Source organism: Dermacentor albipictus, chromosome 4, assembly GCF_038994185.2.
Source record: "Dermacentor albipictus isolate Rhodes 1998 colony chromosome 4, USDA_Dalb.pri_finalv2, whole genome shotgun sequence".
NCBI lineage: Eukaryota > Metazoa > Arthropoda > Arachnida > Ixodida > Ixodidae > Dermacentor > Dermacentor albipictus.
This window is the reverse complement of record NC_091824.1, coordinates 169,338,961-169,365,754: the sequence shown is the minus strand read 5'-3', so window position 1 is coordinate 169,365,754 and position 26,794 is coordinate 169,338,961. Positions and strand designations below refer to the sequence as shown.

At 41.2% G+C, this 26,794-nt stretch overlaps 2 protein-coding genes across 12 annotated transcripts in view; one reads left to right on the top strand and one right to left on the bottom strand.

The window, feature by feature from the left end:
- The window catches only part of LOC135910098 (C2 domain-containing protein 2), a 223,123-nt gene that overhangs the window by 155,660 nt on the left and 40,669 nt on the right, over positions 1-26,794 (top strand). For all 9 annotated transcript variants that reach the window (XM_065442128.2, XM_065442122.2, XM_065442125.2 and 6 more), the window contains 2 exons: positions 2,697-2,802; positions 7,621-7,791. In XM_065442128.2, coding sequence (XP_065298200.2) covers positions 2,697-2,802; positions 7,621-7,791 — 277 coding nt within the window. The remainder of the gene's footprint in view (positions 1-2,696; positions 2,803-7,620; positions 7,792-26,794) is intronic.
- LOC139046625 (uncharacterized) lies at positions 18,693-26,216 on the bottom strand. 3 transcript variants are annotated; one of them, XM_065426541.2, is made up of 7 exons: positions 25,540-25,984; positions 22,529-22,723; positions 21,775-22,131; positions 20,221-20,441; positions 19,992-20,151; positions 19,545-19,641; positions 18,693-19,174 (listed from the first exon to the last, which is right to left on the bottom strand). In XM_065426541.2, the coding sequence occupies exons 1-7, from the start codon at positions 25,571-25,573 to the stop codon at positions 19,147-19,149; spliced, it is 1,092 nt and encodes a 363-aa protein (XP_065282613.1). In that variant the 5' UTR covers positions 25,574-25,984; the 3' UTR covers positions 18,693-19,146. The 3 variants fall into 3 exon arrangements, 2 of the variants coding, with proteins under 2 accessions (XP_065282613.1, XP_065282614.1); XR_011514143.1 differs by lacking the exon at positions 19,992-20,151 and having other exon boundaries at positions 25,540-26,216; XM_065426542.2 differs by lacking the exon at positions 21,775-22,131 and having other exon boundaries at positions 25,540-25,981.

Here is a 26,794-nt window from a genome sequence, read left to right as displayed (position 1 = left end):
TACTGAGTCAAATGTGTTTCTTCACGGATGACGCTCATCATGAGCTGCCTACTGCTTTTTTTATAACAGCTCATTTGGGGCTGTGCTGTACATTCCAATGCCCCCACCAGCGCGCTTAATTCATTTGCTGCTTAGCTTGCTTAAGTTCAAAATGCTGCTTGTTCTCTCTTCTTTTAATTTATATAGTGCTGCACATCAGGAAAATACACGTTAGAATGCCAGGATATGTAGAGTCACATAAATATTAAGGTTTACCCTCTAGGATTGAAGTTTGTTAGCCACTGTAAGCCGTGTTATCAAAAGGACTCTGAAGGTCATTTACCTCTCAGGTGTGAAAGTGATGTGTTGACTGTGAAATGGAGGAGGGGCTTAAAATAAATTTTAAAAGGAAGCATTTGTTTTCTGAGGAGTGTCCTCATGTGACAGGAAAAAAAAGATTACAACGCTCACGAACTTGTGCTGAACCATTGTACAGTTTCTGAAGGATACTGAAATTTGTGGTACTTAAAGGTGCACAACTATTACAGTCCAAAATGCAATGAAAATAAGATTGTCAGATATACACACCCAGTACCAGTCTTTTAGCACTTTGGAATCATACTTTCTCGATTTGTAATATGCAATAACACAAAAAAGATAAAAACAAAACCATGTCGTGTCACTAAAATATTTCAGACATTTACATTTAGGATGCATGTTCCGAGGAGCTGTTTTCAGAGGTTACTAACAGTTCTAACATATTTGCATGCGTAAACACGTAGCACTAAAATTGTATATACTGTGGCGAGGAAAGCATATGTCGCCTTGAAGAAGACAAGTCCACTTGTCGAAATGTTGGCTCCTGCTTTCACCTTTTTCTCATTTTGCTCATATGTGCATGTGTGTATGTCATGTTTTAACTTTAACTGGATAAGACGCATACAAGAAACACAGCAAATTGCTTGTATTGCTTGATTTTTTTTTCTTTTTTTAGATATTTTAGCTGTTACAACTTTTATCTTAAGAAGACAAACTTTATTTCAAATAGGACCCACTGTCCGTGCCTTTACCATACCGAAAGTAGGTCGTACTGCTGAAACTAGATGTAATATATTGTGTAAATTTGGTTTGATCTGAAACCATTGCAAGCGGTATTTCCTCCAGATGTAACTCCTGTCATGTGCATTAATATGCACCTTCAAAGATTAGCAGGCAATATCATTCTTCGAACTATTTGCGCAAAGGCCAATTAAAGGTGCCCTACTGATCACTCCTGGTAGAATTAACACTGGAAAATGCCTAAATACCATACAACATGCTTAAATAATCATTTCTTACACTTGATAGCTTTTTGTACTCAATACCTAAGGACGTTATAATCTGGAAAAGCTATTGGTTCATTTCAGCTCTGCATTGCAACCTTACACCTTTGCTCATTTCAAACGAATCTCGCAACTTCATTAAGCAATCCTTTGCTTAGATATCGCTTGAAACAGCAGGGCGATGGGCATGAAGTAGGATGGACAGGCTTAAAGGGACAAACGAGAAGCTTTATTAGTAAATTATCCTAATTGAATATAAAAACGTCACTCTTACTAATAAAGGGGGCTTAGTAAGCCAGAAAGAAATGCAAAAACGAAAGACAGGTTGTGATCTGGCCTTGTGAAATTCTGGCACCAGCCTGTCATGGTGTCATAGATTTTGATGGTGTCTGCTCGAGCCCAGTAAACTTTTTGGACCACAAGATGGACTGCATTGTACTCTAGCAGAGGCAAATACTATAGAACTTAGCAAGTTTCAAAAATTTTTATTTCACCAGAATGGCCCAAATACAAAAATATACTTCAAAATTTGTGACATGACACAGATGTACTGCGGTGTGGCGGCTCAGCAAAACTGGAAGTTAAGCCTTGATGAATTTTTCTAGTAATCAACCTTTTGACGTAATAGTTTTTCGGAAACCTGCAAGGTGGACAGAAGTAATTAATTAATAAAGGGAAAATGAGACATCTACCCAGTCATAGTAATTACTACAAGGGAAACCCTATGGGTTTCTTGAAAGAAAAGCCTCGCAGTTGAAGAAAAATTCATCCTGGTCCGGCACTTAAACCCGTGGTCACCGCCTTTCTGGGGCAGCCGCTCTACCATCTGAGCTAACCAGGCAGCGAGCAGATGGCAGGGCGAAGTAGATTTTGTCAACATCTCGAACCAAAGTCAAGAGTTTGACGTAATAGTTCTGCAGAAATCTGCTAGGTGAAAAGAAGTGATTAATAAAGGGAAACTCAGACACCCACCCAATCGTAGCAATTGCCACAATGGAAACACATATAGGTTCCTTGAAAGAAAAAGCTTCGCAGTTGAAGAAAAACGTCCTGTTCCGGGACTCGAACTGGGTGGATGTCTGATTTTCCCTTTATTAATCAACCTTTTACCATAAAGTTAAAAAATACAGTTCTTAAAGAATGCTTTATCATTCTAAACTAAATATAATTTCTAGTTAGTGTCCCAGTAATATTTCTGACCTGTTGGCTTGTTAGTAATTGCAGAACCAGCTTTATTCCTGCAATAGTTTAGGCCATCATATATCTTTTAGTTGCCTTAGGTGCTTGTTGCTGCTTCTCGAGCCCTGTTAAATGCAGTGCTTAGGTGCAAAGAGTGCTTTATGTCTTACTGTAGCTCCGAACATCCCAATTCTTGTGATTGTCCTGTGGATGCAGGTGGACGACGCATCTCTCTCCATCTCACCAAGCAGTCTGCGAAATCAGAACCAGCACTCTGGTGATAGGAGCGTCTCTTCATCGTGCAGCGAAGCAGAAGGGGAAGGTAAAGTTAACTTTTTATCATAAACTTTTCCCTTCAAATTTTTCTTCAACAGGCAGAGAATGTGAAGCCGGTTACTTTTGAACATGCCATGATAATCAAGGAATCTTCGCTGTTTATAGTTATGAGTGCAAGTGCAATAGTCATTTTGTTCGGGTTAAATTGATAAGAGGTTCGCTTTCCATTCTGTGATTCCTTATCTTTTGTTCTGAGCAAGCATTTAGGGTATTTAGCTTTTGAGTAAAACCCGATAATTCCAGAATTTTTCATCCCAAGCTAGCTTTATGTAAATGAATTAACCAAGATTTCTTCTCCAAGTTTTGCTGTTTAATAAGCTCTAAGAATAAATGCAGGTACTAAAGAACAATGAGCACTGCCCGCCTTGCGACATGCATCACATTTGCCACACGTATAGATACATGCAGCACCATGGAAGCACCGCGAAGCACCATTCGGCAGCACCACGAAGTGAACGCAGTGCTGATGTTGCTCTATATTGCGATTGACGAACAGTAGTTGTGACATTGGGAGAACATTTTCCCTTGGAAAGGTGCATGAACACAGAAGTTCTCTAACTGCAAATTACAATGTACATCAGCAAGGGCTTGCTTGATAAGGAAAAGCATCACACCTCTTGCAAAGCATGCGCGTGCGCACTACCATTCATGCTATTTGTTTCCTTTGTTGAAAAAAAGCGCAGAGAACAAAGTAAACAATGTACTGCCAAACGTGTCTCTGTTCGTTTTAATGCGTTAGCATTCTTTGGGTACTTTACGCATTCACCTCTTGCTTACTTGGGTCACTGAGTAGGTATGTGCCACTGAGTGTGCAGCAAGCAAGCAAATAATTCTCAGCCTTCGCAGACGCCAATGTGTCATGCTTCTCATCTCGGAGGCCACGTGGAGACTTCTCAGCAATGCCACTAGATGGCGCAGCCAGTCCAGAAACAAGTGTGAAAGAATGGTCCAGTTGCCACATGACGTGTTTCTCAGCATTTGCGCACAATTGTGCACCATGCATTTCAGCAAACTGAAGCAAGAGCTCATTCGCCACCATGTCATCATCAGTTTGAGTGAAAAACTGCAACTAGACCCGAAGCTCATGCTAGAGACAGCTGTGAAGATAGCACGAAACTCCGAAATCATTAAAAACAGCAGAGTAAGCTATGTGAGGCAACAGAAAATGCGACGTTGAACGAACTATGGCACCAGAAGGGACGAAATGACTATGGATATGTACCGCAGGAGTTGAGCAAGCTACCATTAGGAAATTGAACCATGCAAAGCATGTGCAAATGATGTGGCAGAATTCAGAAGCATGTCAAGAATGCAGTACCCAGCGACCGCAAAACAATGTAAGAACTGCGGAAAGATAGGACACCATGCGACGGCGTGCCTGCAGGATGACAAACCAGTGGAACCCAGTGCTTGAGAGTGTGTGGAAGAGCAGAGTACACACAGAAGAGGTCTTCCTAGGTGAACTCTCAGACAGTGACAACCAGGAGGCATGGTACATTGTTGCTTGAAGTAGTAAAGGCAAGGCGCAGAAGACCAGGACTCAAGAAGAACACAAACGACAGGAGGCGCTGGTCCTGTCGTTTGTGTTCTTCTTCTTGAGTCGTGGTCTTCTGCGCCTTGCCTTTACTACTTCAAGCACGAACCAATTGGCCCAAGCAAGAGTTTTACTTGTACATTGTTGCACTTGCGAACGGCCGCTCGGGCAGATGTCATGGTCATCCCTGCCTTGCAGTATGCGAAAAGCAGTATGGGTGAGTTGGTTCCCGTTGACAAAAAACTCTTTGGCCCTGGAAGAACTCTCATCAAGACGAAGGGAATGTTTGACGTCACAATCACTTGGCAAGGAAGCTCAACAAATTATTGCATGTTTGGGCTGCAAACAGCACTTCTGCGATGACAAGTCATACTCTCTTAGTGTCCTCGCACAGCTGTAGGCAGTTGAAGCTGGAACAAGCAGCCAAATACTGCTAAGAATGCCTAGAGAGAGACCCTAGTTCCGCATACTGTTCAGTGGGCCAAGCGAGATGAGAACAAATTACAAAGTGATGCTGTAACCAAATGCCACGCCATATGCAGTTGCCGTGCTTTGACGGGTTCCGGTAAAACAAAAGAGGAGACTGAATGGAAGAAAAACGCTAGGGGTGATTCGGCAAGTCGAACATGCAACACCATGGTGTGCATCAATGGTCATTGTGAAGAAACAAAACGACAAGATAAGGATCTGCATTGACTACGCACAACTCAACCAGCAAGTGATTTGCGAGTGAGTGATCGTCACAGTCAAAGAGAACTTGGCCAAGCTGGCTGACGTAAGACTGTTCACGAAGCTGGATGCTAATGTCAGTTACTGGTGGATGCCACTTGCACCCGAGTCACAAGATTTCAGCATTATCATAACACCGTTTGAAAGGTTCCGATTCCTGTGTCTACACTTCAGTATATCGCAACAGCAAACGAATCCTAGTTGAATTCACTCCTCATGGAGGGTTCCACCAACCCGTGGGGAAGATTGAAAACAAAGCATGTACAAAGCGGGTCACTCGGGTCGGAAGAATAGGATGGAACATGTCATGACATAAATGCAAGTTGATGAATCTAAGGAAAATCATTGCAGTTAGTACGGTTAGTACTGCTACTGAACTATTACTTTATTCTCCACTGCATAATGCATGAACGTTGTTGTTGCTTTACAGCAAAACGCTTTATTTTTGACTGCATGCAGCAGAAGATGCCTGCTTCAAAGCCCATGCTTTAAACGTCCACTCAAAGTGGTTAATATTTTTTTATAGAACCATTATCACTACCTTAAAGGGGCCCTGAATGGCTTCTTATCGGAGTCAAAAAAAATGCGTTTGAAGTTAAATTAGACTATTTCAGAAATACTTTGTCGCGAAAAGTTCTTCAATGCATTCAGCAGACGTGGAGTCAGTGGCAATCAAACATACCATTCACAGTGTTTCCGCTCCTTCTTCAATGATTTGCACTGCAAAGACTAAGGCGGAGTGGGGTGTGCCCACAACGCTCCGCCTAATGAACGTCACCATGGTGCGCAGTCCTAATTTAATTTTGGATATACACGTAGAGACCACTATTTCCGATTTCGGCACCGATGACGCACCAGATACGATTCGCAGTGCACCCAGCCAGTGGACTCGTTGTGGCGCCCTTCGGCAGCCGTGCTATCTACGCTAAGTAGCAGAGTGCAGCTGCATGCACTGCACCGGTTGCTTTGTGCACAACAGGGTCAGAGTGAGTGCTCGCTCTCATATGCTCCTATCTGGCTGTGCTACATCGTGCTGACCGGCTTTGTCCTGCACCATCTTGACCGACGGATAGTAGCCACATCCACCTTGTGCATTTTGAAGTGATATCAATTAGTCTGCCAATTTGTCCTGGCCATGAGAGCAGCCAGGAGTGAGGCTGCGCTGGCAAGCGTGCATGGGGTCTGACCTGAAGTTTCGCATGGTTCGATGGTTGTTGAGCGTTCGAAACTAGTCTAAATTAGTGAGACCCCATTGGCTACGACACCGATAAGCAGGGCAGCCAAAGTTAAATTCCTACGCAGGTGGCCACGGTCGAGCGTGAGCAGATGATAGTTGGCTTCTTCTGGAAGTGCGTAATTACTATAGAAATTTGAAAGAACACTTTTGCATACTTCATCCTGTTTATTGAACTTTGTCAGTAAATACACACAGTAACAGTAAGAAGAAGCGCGCTGATCCAAATGCTCTTCTTAATTGACGTCAGCTATAGCCCAATAGCTGACATAACTCATGGGAATCTGCTATATTACGAAATAGAGCGTCCAGAAAAGAGTGAGGAGCAGGCTTCTATTGAAAAAAAAGTGTTTGACAGAAAGGTGACTTCACGCTCCTTATTCGAGATCCACGCGTCATGCCCGACTGCAAAATTTGGCTGAGATGTTCACAGCAGCGTATTGCTACATCCTACTCTACAAAATTAAGTGGGTGGTTGGATTTATTGGGTCGTACCCATAAGCGGCTTCTGGCTGATCTGAGGATGACGACGTGCCTTGCTTGACGTTGGCTGGCTTCCATGTTGGCCAGTGCTTGCTACCTCTTATAAATACGCCGTGTAAATAGTTTACGTACTTTGCTTCCACGTGTTTTATCACCAAGCCCAAGGGGTGGTTCAGGGCTCCTTTTAATAAAGTAAGGTGGAAGGGGGTGGGGTTGCCAGCATGATAAAGGAGGATGTGTGGGTGATGTTAGAAAGCTGGTCGATAATTAGGTAAATTGTAGGAAATTACCAATGTTCTTCTAAATTTGCTTTGGAAATCTCAATAGCCTGTTTTTAAGCATCTCTGAAATCATTACATTCTGTTTTGGCACTATTGACCTTTAGGTACGTACACTCTCTTGAAACAGAAAAAAAAAACATGATGAGCAAAGCTTTTGACAATACTATATGTATGCATTTTCCTTGTAAAGTGTATTGTGTTCCAAAACAGCGCACCTAACAGCGTGCCTAAAGTTTGACAGCTACAATCTAACTGCAAGTCTTAGGAAGTGCTTAGGTTACAAGAAGCTATTCACAGCATTTGGCTCTTTGATGTTCCTGTAAATTTACAGCATGGCTCCTTTAAAGTTCCTACAGATTTAGTTACTGCGAAGAGATTCCCTTTCCCTCCCCACCCACTTTTCTCATTGAAAACAACACTGTGCTCAGAGTTGTCTAGAACACAAAGTAATGCTCTAGTCTGATGCAGATATCCGACACATTCGTTCTAATGCATAGAAACTTGCTGCATGATTCTTTAGTTTCGCTGTTTTCAACAATGCAGGTGGCCCAGAAAAACCAAAGAAACGGACATTACTGGGTAAAATACGGAAGCGGCTCAGCTTCAAGAAGAATCGCTCCAAGTCTATGGAAGCTCGGTCAGATGCTGACACGCACAGCCGCAGTAGTAGCCGTAGCATCTCCACCGACCGTGCAAAGTCGGTGCCACTTGGAAGTAAGTGTCCTGAAGCGCAATACTGAAATTTCCCATTTGCTTTGTGCCTTGCATGCATTTAAATATGGCTGGCCTAAATGCACACTGCCACCGCAGCTTGGCCAACCTATTTCTTTTCTTGCATGAAGAAAGCATTGACCTACACAAAGCCGAAGGTTTTAATGCAGAAAAAGAAGCAGCGTGCGCACTGGTAGGATTGCTAAACTTACATTTGTTGCACTCTTCTCAACAAGCTTGCTAGCTCAGTTTAATGTGCCACACAGAATTGTTGATTAAAGTTCATCACTGAGATTGAAAGATACATTTGTGTAGATTTTTTCCATGCAGTTTTAATTTAGGATTTAATAATGTGCAGCTAATTATGTATACTTAAGTTTGGTAAAGCTTCTGTGTCCTGACACAGACCAATAAAATTGCAGGAGTACTTCGTATTTAATTGCACAGTGTTGCCGGGTATTTTTACATAAACATATGAGTCGGCAAAATAATTTTTCTTGGTGTAACAATAGCTTTTCAGGAACAGTGTCACTAATACCAGCAGCAAAACAGAAATGAAGAATTAAACTTTGCAAGAATTACTTAGGCGAAGTCATTGCATAAGTGCTTTTTATTATGTCTTCAATGATCCCTTATAAAATTAAAAAGTGCCTATTTTAATGAATGTCGTTGAAAGGAGCACGCATTGGAAACTGCCCATGATATTTTTAAACAATTAAAACTGTACTGTTTGTTCGTTAGACGTAACTTGAGCTGTTACCATAACTAGGAGCTGTTGCTTCCGCTATACTAAATGACATCATCAAAAGCACGATGTACAGAAGTTGCACAAGGCAATGCTGAGTCATCAAAAATATGGAACTTACGCTGAACCTGTTTCTCAATAGTGGTTTCTAACCACCAAAATATCTGATCTGTATGCATTTTTAAAGGAATGTTTGTGGCTTATGTTGACTGTGTCCCATATATTAGTTCATTCTCTAGTGATGCTTTATGTTACTTGGTAACATAAGACTAGAACAAAATCGCGTTGCCACTTAACATATGTGTTGCTTAAATAGCCATTTCACTTTTCTTATACTGATGATGCCAACTGATGATACTTAGACTATAGCCATGACTTAAGTGCAGTAAAGATCTTGAGGTGACTTTGTTTATAAGGCAATTATTGGAATGTACGATTTACATCGTCATGTTTACTCTGTAGTGAAAATGTTTACTTGAAGGACATGGAGAGTTTGGCTAGTGAAAAAAAGTGCTTATTTCCAAAGGAACAAAGATCTATAAAGACGTTCAAAATATTGACTTCAGTAAATCCTTTGCGACCTCAACTATTTCAGCATTGAATTTGCTATTGCACCCGGTATCTCCTGTGCGACTCCTCTGAATAAAGTGGCCAGGTGTACGTTTTCAATTCCAGCCTCAAATGGTACTTTCTGTAGACTACTGCAAGGTATGTGAGTTGTGATGAGTTTTCATTTGCTCCTGCGATACCAGAGCACATCTAAGGCACAAATACAGTATTTAGTCATGGAAGTTATAAATGGTCAAGAACCATTTAGCCAAAGCATCAATTTTTTCGCTGGTTATATTGCAACACAGCTTGAAAAGCAAGAACCCATCATGCTTTGTAAAAACTGAAAACAGAAAGATGGATAGTCAATCTTTGCAAACCCTCTAAGTAAAGCAAATCACTTGTACACATAAGCACTGCTTCTGTATGTGCTTTGTGAATTGTGGCCAGCGCATTTTAAATTTTTATTTAAGCAGCACTGCAGCACAAAACTGCTTTCTTGCACCCATCGTTCTCGTTCTCTTTTCCCTGGTCACTTTTTGTCTTTCTCTCTTCGGTAGTCGGCAGCGTAATGGTATAAACCACTTTTCTCCTAACTTTTTTCACCACTGCACATTTCTTGAACTGCGACCTGTTTTGACGTACATTCTGTCTCAGTAGTTCCCTTGAGTAGTGCCAAAGCTACATAGTGTAATGAAGTGGCATCAGTGTGTTCTTCCACTCTGAAACACAGTATTATTCATGAAAATCATCTTTTGGTCATGACCTGCCTACTGACACTGGGAAATATTTTTATGCATTGCACAGACAGCGCTTCAATTTTAAGGCCTCCTGTTTGTTTTTAGCATGCTTTCACTCTGCCTTGTCTCTCCCTTTGACCCTTGTCATGTTGAGTACAGCATCTGGTCAGTCTTCATCTATAAGATGAAAGCTCGAATGTGAGACATGTCCAAGTGTATTGGGATGCATGCACAAACAGGAAATTCTACTATGTAAATTCTTCTGCCTGCTAAGTCACTTATGCATCATATTAATTTAATGCACTTATTCTTACATATTATTACAGCTTGTTTATAATAGTATAGCACTGATACCATAGCGATTGCAGTCAAACCTCAATAACCCAAGTGACAAGAAAAAGCACAGAGGGCCCGTCATCCATAGTCTGAATGACTGGATTAGGCTAGCTGCTCAGACTCACGTATGGTACGCATTATTGTCATTGGGGCACTCTGTGTGCGAAGCGAAAATTCAAGGCCGTTACTCGAGTACTATTGTTTGTTTTTATTTATATCTAATTATTTAATTTTTTACCTAATCTACCCTCATTCCACCTCTGTCTCCCTAGGCCAGAGAGTCATCCTGTGTAATAAAGTTTTACGCACTCAGATATAACAAATTATTTAGTATAATGAAGTAAATCTAAACATTTTTTATTCAATAATAATGGGGAAAAACATGCGATTATTACGAATATTGCATATAACAGGCATATTTTTGTTGAATTCACCTCCGCCATTAATGAAGTTTGACTCTAATCTTTTTGTTTGGTGCATTTGCAATTGTGTCAGGTGAAAGCACTGAGCAGGTGACAACCAGAGATAAACCATATATCCATGCGCTACAACAGTCGTTCAAATTCACTATTGGTTAAGGCTGTAGCTTCCATACTGCTGATGGGAATTACTGAGATAGATTGTCTTTGAATCTTGCTAGTTGAAACATTCATGTGACAGAGAACAAGGTGCTTTTCTTTACCTCAACATAGTTCCTGCTCTTTCATCTTTCTAGGAGCTCTCACACCTTAGCCTTAGTGTACATTTTCTTTTACCTTAAAGTCATTTAATGATTATCTTATGGCTGGGGAATATAGATGGTATTCTGATCAACACAATCCTGCGACAAAGGTTGACTGTACGCCCATGTCTTGTAGGCCGTCAAGAATTTTGCCAGTGGGGAGATATAAAAAGAAAATGCAAAGGAGTTCTGCACTGTGGTGCATCACGTAACAGCGTTTTTTTCTGTATTGGCTTGGACCTATGTGCACGCATTCGTACAAGTTCATTTTGATTTCTGTGGAAGTGATACAATATGAGCAACTTCTATGGCTATTTACAGCCTTGAACACCTTATCACCTAAATGAAATTCTGAATATGGCTGATAGCTTAGGAACAGTCAATTATTTATCCGACAAACAAACACCTGCTTCGATGCAACGAGGGCCGTATCTTGACTGCATTTAAAGGGGACCTGAAACACTTTTTGAACATAATAAGAAAAGGTCGTCGATCTGTCGTAAAGTCTGCTGTGAAAATGTGAGCCAAATATCAGTGCACTGCATGCAGCAGGGAATTTGCCACATCAGGTTAAAAACATCAATAACAGCAAAATATTGCTTGCGCTCGCATCTGCAATGCCGCCACGCAGCATTATCGAGAGCAGCTGGCCCACCAACGCTAGTAGTAGATTTCGTATCGTGAGAGCGTTCTCAGTGACACATAATTGCGAATTATGAGCTAAATAAATGAGAAATATATATGTCTAGGATGCCAAAAAGACAAAAATATCATTTCATCTTTGCACTGTGCATAGCTGCGTCAAGTGCACATGGCCTCTGAGATGACAATGACATGCTGTATAACATAGTCTACCACCGATGTCATGTGGTGTCGCGGCAAGCCATTTTGCTGCCGCGACACTCAGCTTTTAGTCAAAGCTTTGCACGCTTGGCTTCTCCACTGCATAGTTTCCAGCGTGCTAGTGGAGATGAAAACAGAGAGCAAGCCGGGTATTGGTGCGATAACTACACTTATAATTGAATGATGTGAAAAATTATTGCGGCATGTGATTCGTGAGATAATGTCCTTTAATAGTGAGGCCATTCTACGATTAGTTCAAAAAGTGTTTCAGGGCCTCTTTATAGGCATGCCTGCAGAAACTATTCGTGTTCACATTATAAACAACACCCTCCTTTCTTTATCTTTTGCAAAGCTCTCTTCTACATGCTGATCGTAATATTTCAGAAACATGAAGGGCTAAAGAAAATCTTAAAGGAACTCCCACCATTTGCACTTGCATTTCTGTTATTGTTGACTAAGTTGTGCTGATATTTCTAATTGCAACTTTCAGTGATTCTGTGCATTGTTTAGTTTACAATGTATTCTGTCATATCATGGGACCATACATCTCACAGGGATACATAAAAGCCTTTGATAGTTGCACAGAAAGGCTGTTCAGTATCCAACTTAATTTTCATTATTGTTGGTTGTCTTCATCTCCAAATTAATGAATATTGCATTTTTTGACTCCGCATGCATTTCTGAGATGTTGTTGCATAAAAGGTAAGGTCTAAATTTTCTTGGATCACACATTTCTTCACTGAGTGTATGTACTCAGCCTTAGGCACATATAACTTTCTGCACACTTTGAATTTGTACAATGCACACATTCAACACATTTTGAGGTGTACTGTTAGCTCACGCACTCTTCCTTGCCCAAGCTGCAATGATTATCAATAAACTATCTCTTTCCAAAATCTGGATTTGTTAGCTGCAGGCAGATCAAAGGTGTTAGTATAGCAGGCTGTAGTATCAGTTGCCACCTTTACCTTTGTACGAGAGACTGGTGTCAGTGACAACTGTCGCATCTGTATGCCATTATTGAACCGCAGTTCATTGAGCACTGGTTTTGTAGCAGACACCAGTTTTTCTAACTTTTGCTGTCTTCATAGTTAACTCAGAGCATTAGATTATTCAATTCACTGTGTGAAATACGACAAGAATTTGCTAATTTTTCTTGCTTTTGTAATGTTGAAGATACATAATGGAGAACATGATGCATGACTCATATGTTTCAGATGTGGCTGCCGGTATTGTGAGAGCTATAGAGTAGCGACATAAAAAAAACACAGATAATGCTTTCTTTCTCTTATTATGTTAATGCCTACTTTCTCTCTACTGTATTTTCTTGAAGGTTTGCCTGCAAAGCAGATTTTTACAAGTATGCTATCTCACTTTGTTCTGATACTGAATCATTTAGAGCACACTTTTTTTCGTTTTTCGGCATTTCTTAACGATTGGCTGACAGTTACTCCCTCCATATCGCTTCCTTGTTTTGTGTTAGCTGAACATGGGTTATTTTCTTCCGAGGGGGAAATAAAGCAAGAATATGCTGAGCCAAATGTGGCTTAAGATACTAACTTAAAGAAGGGAATTGCGCTAAAAAAGACACGGACGAGTAAGGACATGGACGGGCGCATGTCCTTACTCGTCCGTGTCTTTTTTAGCGCAATTCCCTTCTTTAAGTATGTACGACCGACTCGCCCAACAACGTGCTCTCCTAAGATACTAATGTTGATACTTTCGGGTATTCACTCTAATACTCCTGCTCATAATCATCAGATCAACTCTGAACTTCATAACTGAACATAAGAAATTACGGAGCAGCCTGACGAAATTTTGAGTAGCCCTGTGATAAAACAGGGCATGGCAAGAATACTTTAGTTTACATCAACTGGCAGAAAATTTAATTAATCTTGCCCTTTTTTTCTTCCTCTCTTACAATAAAATGTTTCCTTTAGCTATCAAGACAGCCACTGGCAGCGGTAATTTCTTTTCAGCAGCAATCACTGCATCGTACTCTCGTTACGGGGCCTTTGTGGTCAACTAGAGTGAACACTGCTCAGCCTGCACCTGTTGTCGCGTTTTATGCGTGCCATGAAAACCTAATACTCTACCCTTTAAGTACATTCACGCTTGTGTGCAGTCATAGAATGTCTTGGTTAGAAGAATATATGAGTCGTAACCACATAACACTAAAACATGGACACAACCAAGAAGCTGTACTACCATTGGCAGTCTGTGTGTAATGTTGGCTTTTCACTAACTTGTGAATACTGCCACTGTACTCATCAATGTTACCACTGCTCTCATTATAGTCTTGCATGTGAAGAAGCGGGATGAGCCTAAGGCACATTTTCACAAATATTAATGAGTTGCGAAGCACATTAATGCGGCTAAATTTACTCAAATGCGTAAACGTCCAGACAGATTCAGATGACTGCTTGCTACTGTAAAATGCAGTGCTGTGCATTGCCAATTCCAGGCTGTGTTCACTGCTCTTGTCTACCTTGACATCGAGGTCGCAAAAAAAGACAGCCCAGTCCCATTGGGTTGGTTCTTTCTGAGCCCCCATTTCTGCAAGCAGACAGTGAACATCGCAAGTTGTTTGTTTGAAGCAATGTGTAACAACCTTAATTTGTTGTCTTAAAGAGGGAGGACAGTAGAAAGGCAGGAAAGCCTACGATGCTTGCTCCACTGCTCCCTAATGCAGTCATGTGAAGGTTCTGTGCTTTACATCGATATGCACTATGAAAAGACCCACACAATACACACCTTTCTATGGTAATATTAAACGGTGACGTCATCATCTATTCTGTCTATTTAGTGCTGCGATGATGTACAGTCGCCCAAATCTTTAACTGGTGTGCGGGAGCGGCGAGTTTTCCGTGCGTCAGCGCCGTTTGACGGGGCGAGGCTGGAAACAGTCTGAGGCTAAGCGCATGCGGACAAAGCGCGCTCAGCTGGGCCCATCGTCTACTACTAGGCTTTTTCCAGCCTCGCCGCGTCGTACGGCGCTGACGCCCGGAAAAGTCGCCGCTCCCGCACACCAGTTAAAGATTTGGGCGACTGTACATTCACTTCAGATATATATATATATATATATATATATATATATATATATATATATATATATATATATATACATACACACACGCGTGTGTGTGTGTGTGTGTGTGCGTGCGTGCGTGAGTGTGTGTGGCACACTACTACGTGCCACAGTGGTCCAGTCACAAAAGACAAGGCCAGCACGCTGACGGTGCGCGAGCTGAAATCAGGCTTCTGCCTGATTGAGCTAGCGCTGCTAAAAATATAATTTGTAGATACCAAGCACCAGCGTCTGTCTGGTTTTTTTCTTCACCCATATATATATATATATACATGTATATATATATGTATACATATATATATATATATATATATATATATATATATATATATATATATATATATAAACGAGGAGAGAGAGGGTTAAGTTAACCGAGGGTCCCGATTTTTATTAGTCATATCAGGAGAAGCCAACAAACACTGACACCAAGGAGAACATAGGGGAAATTACTTGTGCTTAATAAATGAAATAAAGAAACGATAAATTAATTAAAATTAAAGGGGACGAAAAAACAGCTTGCCGCAGGTGCGGACCGAACTTTCTTGAGTAGTTACGTGTCCTAGTAGGACCCTGGGAGTGTTTCCCAGCGCCACCACTCACATACCTTGGCGGCGGACGTGGAACGTTATATATATATATATATATATATATATATATATATATATATATATATATATATATATATATATATATATATATGGAGCCCGTGATGTTTTTATGCTTTCCCTTAACTGTAATATTTGCCCAATGTTTTCACTTGAGCTGGTTGTGTGCCTCCAATAACACTGGTATAACCTTAGTGTTGAAGATACGAATGTTAATCTCATGGGCATCATTAAGAAGTGTCCAGTAGAAGTCGGCGGTAACTCCGTTAGACAGGATGCCAATAAGCTATCGCAGGAGGCGAAATATCTGATCAAGAAACGCCAATGTATGAGAGCCTCTAACCCTACAGCTAGAATAGAACTGGCAGAGCCTTCCAAGTTAACCAACAAGCGTAAGACAGCTGACATATGAAAGTATAACATGGATAGAATTGAACATGCTCTCAGGAACGGAGGAAACCTAAAAGCAGTGAAGAAGAAACTAGGAATAGGCTAGAATCAGATGTATGCGTTAAGAGACAAAGCCGGCAATATCATTACTAATATGGATGAGATAGTTCAAGTGGCTGAGGAGTTCTATAGAGATTTATACAGTACCAGTGGCACATACGACGATAATGGAAGAGATAATAGTCTAGAGGAATTTGAAATGCCACAAGTAACGCCGGACGAAGTAAAGAAAGCCTTGGGAGCTATGCAAAGGGGGAAGACAGCTGAGGAGGATCAAGTAACAGCAGATTTGTGGAAGGATGGTGGGCGGATTATTCTAGAAAAACTGGCCACCCTGTGTACGCAATACCTCATGACCTCGAGCGTACTTGGAAGAACGCTAACATAATCCTAATCCATAAGAAAGGGGACGCCAAAGACTTGAAAAATTATAGACTGATCAGCTTACTGTCCGTTGCCTACAAAGTATTTACTAAGGTAATCGCAAATAGAATCAGGAACGCCTTAATCTTCTGTCAACCAAAGGACCAGGCAGGATTCCGTAAAGGCTACTCAACAATGGACCATATTCACACTATCAATCAGGAGATAGAGAAATGTGCGGAATATAACCAACCCTTACATGTAGCCTTCATCGATTACGAAAAAGCGTTTGATTCAGGAGTCATGGAGGCATTATGGAATCAGGGTGTAGACGAGCCGTATGTAAAGATACTGAAAGATATCTATAGCGGCTCCAGAGCCAACGTAGTGATCCATAAAGAAAGCAACAAAATCCAGATAAAGAAAGGTGTCAGGCAGGGAGATAACATCTTTCAAATGCTATTCACGGCGTGTTTACAGGAGGTATTCAGAGACCTGGATTGGGAAGAATTGGGGATAAGAGTTAATGGAAAATAGCTTAGTAACTTGCGATTCGCTGATGATATTGCCTTGCTTAGTAACTCAGGGGATCAATTGCAATGCATGATCACTGACCTGGAGAGGCAAAGCAGAAGGGTGGGTCTAAAAATTAATCTGCAGAAAACTAAAGTAATGTTTAACAGTCTCGAAAGAGAAGAGCAGTTTACGATAGGTAGCGAGGCACTGGAAGTGTTAAGGGAATACATCTACTTAGGACACGTAGTGACCGCGGATCCGGATCATGAGACTGAAATAATCAGAAGAATAAGAATTGGCTGGGGTGCGCTTGGCAGGCATTCTTAGATCATGAACAGCAGGTTGCCATTATCCCTTAAGAGAAAAGTGTATAACAGCTGTGCCTTACCAGTACTCACGTACGGGGCAGAAACCTGGAGGCTTACGAAAAGGGTTCTACTCAAATTGAGGCAGACGTAACGAGCTATGAAAAAAAGAATGATGGTTGTAACGTTAAGGGATAAGAAAAGAGCACATTGGGTGAGGGAACAAACGCGAGTTTATGACATCTTAGTTGAAATTAAGAAAAAGAAATGGGATTGGGCGGGACATGTAATGAGGAGGGAAGATAACCGATGGTCATTAAGGGTTACGGACTGGATTCCAAGGGTAAGGAAGCGTAGCAGGTGGCGGCAGAAAGTTAGGTGGGCGGATGAGATAAAGAAGTTTGCGGGGACAACATGGCCACAATTAGTATATGACCGGGGTAGTTGGATAAGTATGGGAGAGGCCTTTGCGCTGCAGTGGGCGTAACCAGGCTGCTGCTGATGATGATAAACCTCACCCAGCACTCAGCGTTTGTGGCATCTGAGTGTCTACCCTAGTAGCACGCTTTGTTGCCTCAGTGTGGCCACAACGTTAGCTTCTAACATTGCCTTAACGTGGCTAGTGTCCTCTTTTTGCAACGTTAACGCAACATACATAAGACAACGTTGAGACAATATTGCTCCAATGTTACATCAACTTTCAGTCAATGTTAAAGCAACTTCTGGAGACAATATAAATGCAACATTGCTACACCTTTTTATTTGCACACATGCAACGTTACAATGTCACTGCAATATTGCCGCAATGCTGTCATAACATTTCAGAAACTTTGAGACCGCATTCTAAATCACTGAAATATTTCAGCTATCAGTGGTTGCTGGTCAATAAAATAATCTCGTGAAAGGCTAAACAGTCTGCAATGGTATCCTCATACCACAACGGTTACGGCAGTTTAAGGTCGCAAGAATGAGCAACTGACCATTACTCCTTGCTACACAGTGATGCGGTGCTGTGCTATAGAATACAAATACTTACAAGGCTGCACAGCACAACACATTGTTTTTCCATACTTTTCAGACCGCTTCCTCTAAACAAGTTCTTTATGTAATATTCATCAGCTCTCTACTAGTGCTCTTGATCATCTAGATGCTACAAGCTGCCGTAACCTGAAGATACCACTGCACGTGGTTATTCTGACAATTAGAATGATTTATATATATGGGTGCACATCACAAGTAGCCATCATTTGTTTCTGATAACGCTATTTTATTTGTCAAGAACTGAATCAACTACACTAGCATCAAGCTTCAGACTGCTGTATAACTGCACTTTAGCTTGGCATACAGCTAGTTTCACAAATATAACTTAGAAAAAGGAAGCAGACATATAATACACTTAATATTACATGAACACATTAGCACAGCTTGAAAAATGTGCCATGTGAGCTTACATTTCACTAATATGATTTATATTATTTAATTACTTTATAAATATGATTATATTATTTAATTACTTTACAAAGAAACTTGCAACAATCTACAAAACAGCACACATGCAGCCTATTTTGGCTACTCAGGAACAAAAACCATAGCTAATGTTTTGAACAGTTACTAGGCGCATTATCATAGCATGAAAACACACACACCTCTGAACTTGCATGTTACAAATATCAAACACTTCAGTAAACTATTTACACAACAAGAATAGCATGTGTTGCATGTGTTGCGGACCCCATCCGTCCTCGTTCATCACTGCGAACTGTTGTAGCTGACCACCAAAACTGAAGCTGACAGCTTATCAGAGTTGTTGGTGTAGACCATGCGTGCTCTAGGTTGTAAAGGGAGTATATTTTATGTTTTCCTTTTCAATAAACCTTCAGTTGCTAGTCAGCACCTGTACAGTCTTCTGTCTTGTCCCTGTTGCTGCACTGTTTTCTTCCAAGTCTCCTTCATCCCTTGTTTGGCCATGTGCCGTTGCACTGGAAAACTACAAATTTAAAGTACTGTCAACATTTGCCTCAAAAATTCAGCACATCTAGAAACTTCTTGTCCCCTTGTCCCCTGGTGGCCTCCAGCTGCTCATGATGATGGTCTGATTCATGACATCAAAGGCGAAGCTGCATCCCTGCAAAAAAATAAATAAATATGTAAAGAACCAAAAATTTTCTATCATAAGCATCTTGGTGGACACACTTCCAATAGCAAAACCTCTAACAACAAAAAGTGCAACATTAAGTGCAGGTTGCTGACACTGCTCAAAAATATGGATCAAGGATGAGGAAAAGTAAAATAACATATATACTTGCACTAAGATATCTTCCAAATTAACAAAACACTTCCTATTTTGTCTGCCCCCAACTTAAAACCAGAGGTTATTTAAACTCCAGTAATGCATGCAATAAAATGCACATATTTATTAGGAAATATTTAGTGTTGGCGCCTCTAAATTGCTGATCTATAACTGCCAATCATTAAAGTACTGAACTGTCTCTTACCGTTTCTTCTGTCTTGATGGTGCATAACGGAGCCATTCGGCAATCGAAAGATGTATTTGTGACTCCGTGGCCTGTGCGAAATTGCTTTTCAGCGTTTCTGAAAAACAAATGAAAAAAAAGAGAATGAATCATCAAAGACAAGGCTACATTGGTTGGCTTGGAGAAGAGGGTTAAAGTAAGATAAGAGAAAGCCTCATGGCTTGTGCTGAACAACGGCCTCATCACCCTTCGCTATAATAGGCAAAGCAGAAAACCAGCAGGGTGATGGCATGCCAGGAAAAGCCCATGCTATCAGTATAAAAAAATATACTGCTTATGTTCCTTACACAGGAAATGCATTCAGTGCTTCAAGCCTATGCATTGTTAACTGACAGCTAAAAATCATGGCATGCTGAAATGCGAATGTGCGTATGCATGCTACACATGAGAGATATATAAATATAGCACCTGTGAGGACTTGGAGCAGGTATAGCCCAATAAATGGCCTTTTTCCTTTTCTCCCAGTCAGAGAAAAGTCCTGGGCCAACGTGTCACACATGCATCTCCGCATAATTTTGCGTACAGAATCTTGCACTGATGTGCCACCGATTCGCGATAAATGGGCCATCTAGAAAAAAAAAAGACATCCACATAAAATTTCATGCATGTGTACTTGCAGAGCAAAAATTTAACTTACGAGGTCTGTCCTGTTTTTTTCATCATGAAGCTGCCACTCCAATTCTTCCAGCCTCTGATGAGTTGCCAGGGGAAGCAGTTCAAGAATGGCACTGCTGACAGGTTGTGCACACGGTTGTTTATTTTCTGTGATGGCTTGCTCTATCCTTTGGATGGATTTTTCCAGGCCATCTACCTGAGCTCTTATTCCCTTCACCTCCTTGAGCAACTTTCCAAGCATGGCTAAAACAAAGAAGAGAAAAGTAACTTGACCAAGCTAAAACATTTCACTGTAATGGTTTTAATCTTATGTAAGCAGTAACCTAAGTATGTCTTCATTCTTTCTACAAGCAAAGCAATCCACCTAAGAAATAGTAGTAACAGTTAAATAAAGGATTCCTGCCATTTCTTTCTTTAACCAATAATCTGCAAAGGGCCTAACTTAAGTTGCATGAATAACACTTTGCATTTCCAATACAAGAACACCATGCAGAAACATGCACACGTAACTTCACAGGATCCTTAACACAGCCAGAGTACTCGTGCTGCAATGAAAGGTATAAGAAATGCAGATATAAAACAAATTATTCAACAGTCAGACTTAAAAATGGTGAATTAAACATATGCAAATATTCTACTGTTAACATAAGTGCGTTTTCCCAAAAAGTATTGACTAAATTTAGGGGATCTACAATAACAGTGAACATATTTGCTTGTAAACGCACTGAAATAAATTAAAGACCTATTGCACTTTGAAGACTTACTATTTACATTCCACTCCCACTTTTGCTATAGCTCCACATGGAGCTGTAGAATATTTAAGTAAATGAATAAAATTAAATAAGATTAACTTATGGCAATGACCAATATGTGATCATGTGGCTGCTACAACTGAACAGACCAACTTTTCCATGCTAAATTGTAACACCATGGTTGGATGCAACCTAAGTGCAGTGAAGCTCCGCCCACATTTGGGACCCCCACACCGAATTCCACTGCAAAAAAATGTAGTCAACTGTTAAAGCTTTTGTGACCTAAACAAGAAGCTAATCACCAGACGAAATGATAAGACCAAGAATTTTGATGCTCATGCTTGCTTGATAAATTAAAACACTAAAAGCTGCTCTCATTTACTGTACTGATTGGCCAGCAGAGTAATATAGAGAATGTGAACCATGGCCCAGTGTTACCAACTTCTTTTTAAAATTGTATCCTACTACGGTAAAGCTCACAAATGCGGCAGGCACCTGCATATGACACCAACAGATGCATCACCAAAATTAAACACATTCAGTAAGGCAATGTTAGAGCAACACTGTCTATAAAGTGCCTAATGTAGAAACATTCGCATGATCATGCAACCTGCACCTTCCCTGTATGGCGGCCAGAAATAAAGGTTTGCTGTCGTCTATCTATACGCTCCACTTATGAAATAATCAACTATAGCCCTTCTATAACCTTTACAGAATTAAAAAGCACCTGACCAGACTGTACATAAAGTTGGACAAATTCTTGCGACCTGCAACTCATGTCGCAAGCATAATAAATGATTCCAAAGGCTGACAGCAGCCCCTACCATTTTGGTCAAGCTTCCTTTTTTCAGCAAAAGAATCGCCATCATCTAAAGCCACTTCCCGGCTAGGTGGGGCCTTTTGTATCTGGGGATCCTGTGAAGCAAGTGACTGGGGCTTGAACCGTGACAATTTCACAATTTTTGGCGGTGGTGGTCGTGAAACAAACTTCGCAGTTTGTTGCGAAGAATTAAAGCACTGTCCTCGTAGAGGAACAGGAAAGTCGATGCTCTCTTCATCTGAAGACTCCAGGCGCGCTGGTGGCCGCCTCTTCCGCCTTTGCTGAATTGTTTCAACATCTGAGGCCAAATCTGATGTGAATTCTGCTTGCTGCTCTTTTTGTCTAGCACTTTCATAGCTGCCTAAAAAGAATGAATGTAATATTTATTGCCCAAAAAGAAATGAAATGCAAAGCACTAGTTTTAAAAAGACAAACAAAAAAATTTATAGAACTGTTGAACACTGAGTGGTGAAAGAAATAACAGCATAATATAAAAATGACATGTCCAAATTAATATGTTTAGTATATTCATCTACTCAAAATTTGCCACCTTCACTAGTTTCAATACAAAAGCAACCAGTTCTGGTACTAAGAGTAAACAAATTGTAGATACCTTAATTATAAGGTTCAACGAAGATAACTTTCAAGCTCAAAGTTTAGCTAACAATACTGCCAAAAATTTACCGATCTTACTGATAGTACACGAACTTAAGCTACCAACTTGAACATGTTTTTAGAAACTTGGGCAAGAAGCTTACCACATGTCCACAACACTCGACATCTGTAGCTAGTCCAGTCGCTTGATGGTGGTTGTTGCTCTTTGATGGCAGTAGTTATCTTTGCGGTGCTCTTAAATGGTGGCCACCTAACTGTGTTTTCTGAAATCCACGAAGTGGGCACGACGGAAACTTCATCTTCATCTTCAAAAAGAACGATGCTGTATGTCTTCCCCCCTGAAATTATAAAACAAAGAAAACTGAATTAATGCGATGGAATCCTAGCCACGGTGGGTGCAGTTTGATGAAGGTGAAATGTGAAAAACATGTATGTGGCGAGTGATGTCAGTGCAGATTAAAGAACCACTGGTGGTTAAAATTTATCAGCAGCCCTCCACTATATGCCTCTCGCCCGCCTTTAAACTCACGTCATTGTGAATCAATTCATGTGCCTTATCTACCCTGATAGGCAAGTTTTATATTTTACGAAATCAACCAGTGATCCCCGAAAATATTGCCTTTCCTATTATTCAGCAATGCAACTGCTACACTTGTACTGCAGGTAATGATATGGTGGAATGAGAGGTTTCACATTTCGAAGCTGCACATGGATTTTTTAGAACACAAAAGCGGAAGGCTGCCAATTAATTTTTGACCACTCAGTGTTCTTTATAACATGCACTGACATCACACACATTTTCACTCCATCAAAATGTAGCCACTGTGGCAAGGATTCAATCTCATGACCTTGAGAAGAGCAGGTCCAATGAAATGAACAGTTTAAATTAGCAAGTATACCAGCACAGGCTATACTTGTCTCATTTAGTCCATTCATTTCAGTGGACCAAACCATGGCATGTGTGCAATAGAGGAAATACTGCATAATTATCTCCTCCGCTTGGCAAGCACATGCATTTATTTCTAATTTCATCAACAGGCCACACAGAAAGATCTTGTGAAAGGTCTTTAGCAGCAAAAACCAGGAGCTCTGAAGACGGCAATGGTTGCGAATACAAGTCAGCCAAAGTTGTGAAATAGTGCCCACAGATGCTGGCCCCCGACACCGATTGCAACATATTAGTTACTAATACAATGTGACCTTCTTTAAGCTGGACACAATTATCCAGCCTGCCAAGCTTTAGCACAGTTCCTTCAAACTCTAGCAAAGAGTACTGTCTGCCTTGAAACCCTGGTGGCACAGGTCCATTAGAGTGCTCTCCTGACAGTCTTGGGTATGAATTGAGAGAACCTGTGGAAACATTACTAAGAAAGCGTTTCTCACTGAGGCGCTTGATAACCTGCTGAAGAGCTCGAGCCTTCGTCCTTACTAGGGTCTTAAGTTTATAAAGGAAGTTTTCAAAAACGAAGGCTGAAAAGTCATCAAGAGGGCCAAATCTTCTGGCATCGTCAGCTAGATGCAACAATGAGTGCACGTTATAGACATAGATCCCCTTTCCATATAGGGAGCCAGCCTCAGCTACAAACTCTTGAAGAAGGTGCTCCGCCAAGTCCACGTTGTGCACTGCGTAATCTGGGCATGCAAGGACAGCAATAGCAGCACTAAGCTTCATAAAATGGTCGTAAAACTTTCTTTCCAAATTTCCTTGGAGGACAAGTGGTCCATAGTACAGTAGAAAGTTCCTAAACTCAACCGCTTTCCACTGCTCCAAAAATTGCAGTGATCGTGGCCTGCGCTTCATGTCACTTGGAACATACAAGTTAAAACTAGCAAGCATCGTGGATACATGAAGCTTTGACTGTGATGACATTTTTGAAGCTGATGGCTTTTTAGAAGCCCAATAACAAATGAGTAGTTTCTTCATTACTCCCAAACAAACCAGGTGCATATAGTCTAGTGGGAACTGTGTGACCATCCCAACACCAAAACACTGCAGCGGAGACTCGCTATGGTGGTGATGTTCTTGGGCAAAGCTCCTGAAATCTTCATCAGTGCGCAAGGGACTGTCATGGGAATCAAAAATGATTTTCCTGTCAAGTGCAGAGTATGCACCCTTTTGAGTGCACCTTTCACATCCAAAATAGGCTGTATGGCCCTTAATGCATTTGATGTAAGCCCTTGCTGGGGCATCACACACAAATGCATGGATTTTCACAGCATAGACCTTGCCATTGTACATAAGGCCCTCCTCAAGCAGCTTCCTTATTTCGGAGACAAAATCACTTAAGTACAAGGTCACATCTCCAGGCTTGCTGTCACCCTCATAGAGAGCAGCAACAAATGGAGAGGAGTGTGAACTTTCCTTTACAAGCACGAGAATCGGCCAGAATTGCTTTCTCGAGCTGCGGGAGAGCGGAAGGCCGTCTACGTTCACAATGAGTGACAATGTCCGACAATCTGCAGGAACATGTGCAACATGTTCTTCCAAAGAACGAGAAATTCCAAAATAGTGGTAACGACCACCGGTCATCACTGCCAGATCAGTATGCCTCTGCGTCTTTAGCAATGTTCTAGCATCCGAGGGTAACTCTGGATGGTATGGCTTGAGCACTTTAAGCAGGGAATTCAGGTGTGAAGCAGGCAATTTACTATTAATAGCCCATACACGCAAGTCGTACTCTAGACACTGAGTAGCGGCACCAGACTCAGGTGTCATCCTATCTTCACACTCCACCAACTCGTCATCGTCAGAAATCCGCGACAAGTCTGACGTTGCACTTCCTATGTCAGAGATGCCGCTAGAGGTGCCAAAATCTGACAAGTTGGAACTGCGGCTTTCATCTGCGTCCTCGCCTGGCACTGATAAAGAGGATAAAACGACATTATGCGACAAAAAGGCGTATTGATCCTGCTCTGCTCCTGATGCGCACAATCTGCTGTCACGACCATTATCAACAACGGCCAAACAATTTTCTAGTTCGCCGTGAACAGCCTCTGCTATTCTTCGGCGTCGTTGCCGAATGGACACTTCACTTAGTGAACGCTTCACTCTCTTCATGATGCAACGAATGTAGCACTTAAAACCATCACGAAGGGCATGGCTTTGTGCCAACCAACACGTGTTACAGCACAACAATGAGTAGAAATCACTTACCACTGAGGTCATCCTCGGAGCAAGCCTGCGCCATTTCAGTTGAATTGCAGAGAAGCTACAAGAAAAAAAGCACAGGCACGGCGACTGCAAAAAAAACTATGCTAGAACAACAAAAAACGCGGACTTTGACACGACTGCCGCTGAGTGGCACGTTTTTAGATGAGCGCGCGTCGCAGGGCTGGCTGTCGCATGGAAGAAGGCATGGAAGAAGGAAATGGGCTCTCGGCTGTACCGCGATTTGGATTTGTGATGATCTCCATGGCCATTAGACTGCGGAGCGTCAGTGAAACCAGAACTCAATTTTTTCGGCAGTTTTTATTTAGACCGCCTGCTTAATAAAAAAACAGATATTTCAGCTGTTTAGAAATATTTTCGATACAGGTATATATTTTTACATCAGTGTGACATAGTTAAGTACACTTGCACTGCTCGCCAGCTGTATGCACACCACATGCAAGCTTGCGCTCGAAGCAAAAAATAAAAAAAATTAATGTAGTAATGGTGAGGAGAAGTGATCTAGCTGGTACCGGCTTTTCTATTTGGGCTTCAGAAATAGCCCGAGAGGGCAGACAATTATAGCCTATAGCATGAATGTTATAGCAATGTCATCGTAGGTGGTTCAACATTTATTCATCATTTGACAATATTGCTGCAATGTGAAAAAGACCACTTTAGAGCAACGTTATCAGCATGTTGCTTGGTAACATTGCAGCAACATTATCTAATGTTGAAGAATGTTAGCGCAACATAATACAACATTGGCAATGTTGTTGCAACGTTGCAGTAACATACTGTGCTACTAGGGTAGTCTCCACAAGGCACTGCGGTTTGCAATCGAGCGTTTATCAGAATCAAACATCATCAAAGTATTCTTGAAATAACCTCCTTGCATTCTTGTTTCTCTGTATGTTTTGTTTTTGATTTGCTAGATGGCTTGCACGATGTGACACACAGAACATGGTGTGAGGCAATGTCACCCACAGAAGTATCATGCAACAGCTCCTACAGGTTTTCTAGCAGCCAGCAGCTTGTGTTTCGATACAGGCATTATGGCTATAGAATTATGTTGGCAAGCCCTGAGCCACAGGTTTTTGTCTTGCTGGCAATGGGAAAGTGCTTGCAGGAAATTGAAGATGTCCAGCGCTATTCAGGAACCATTGAGGACCCCAGCTGACTAAATGTCACTATTGTGTTCATTTTCCTTGTGCATGGTTTTTCTATTATTGCACTCAGCTCTTTAATAACACTAAATTAA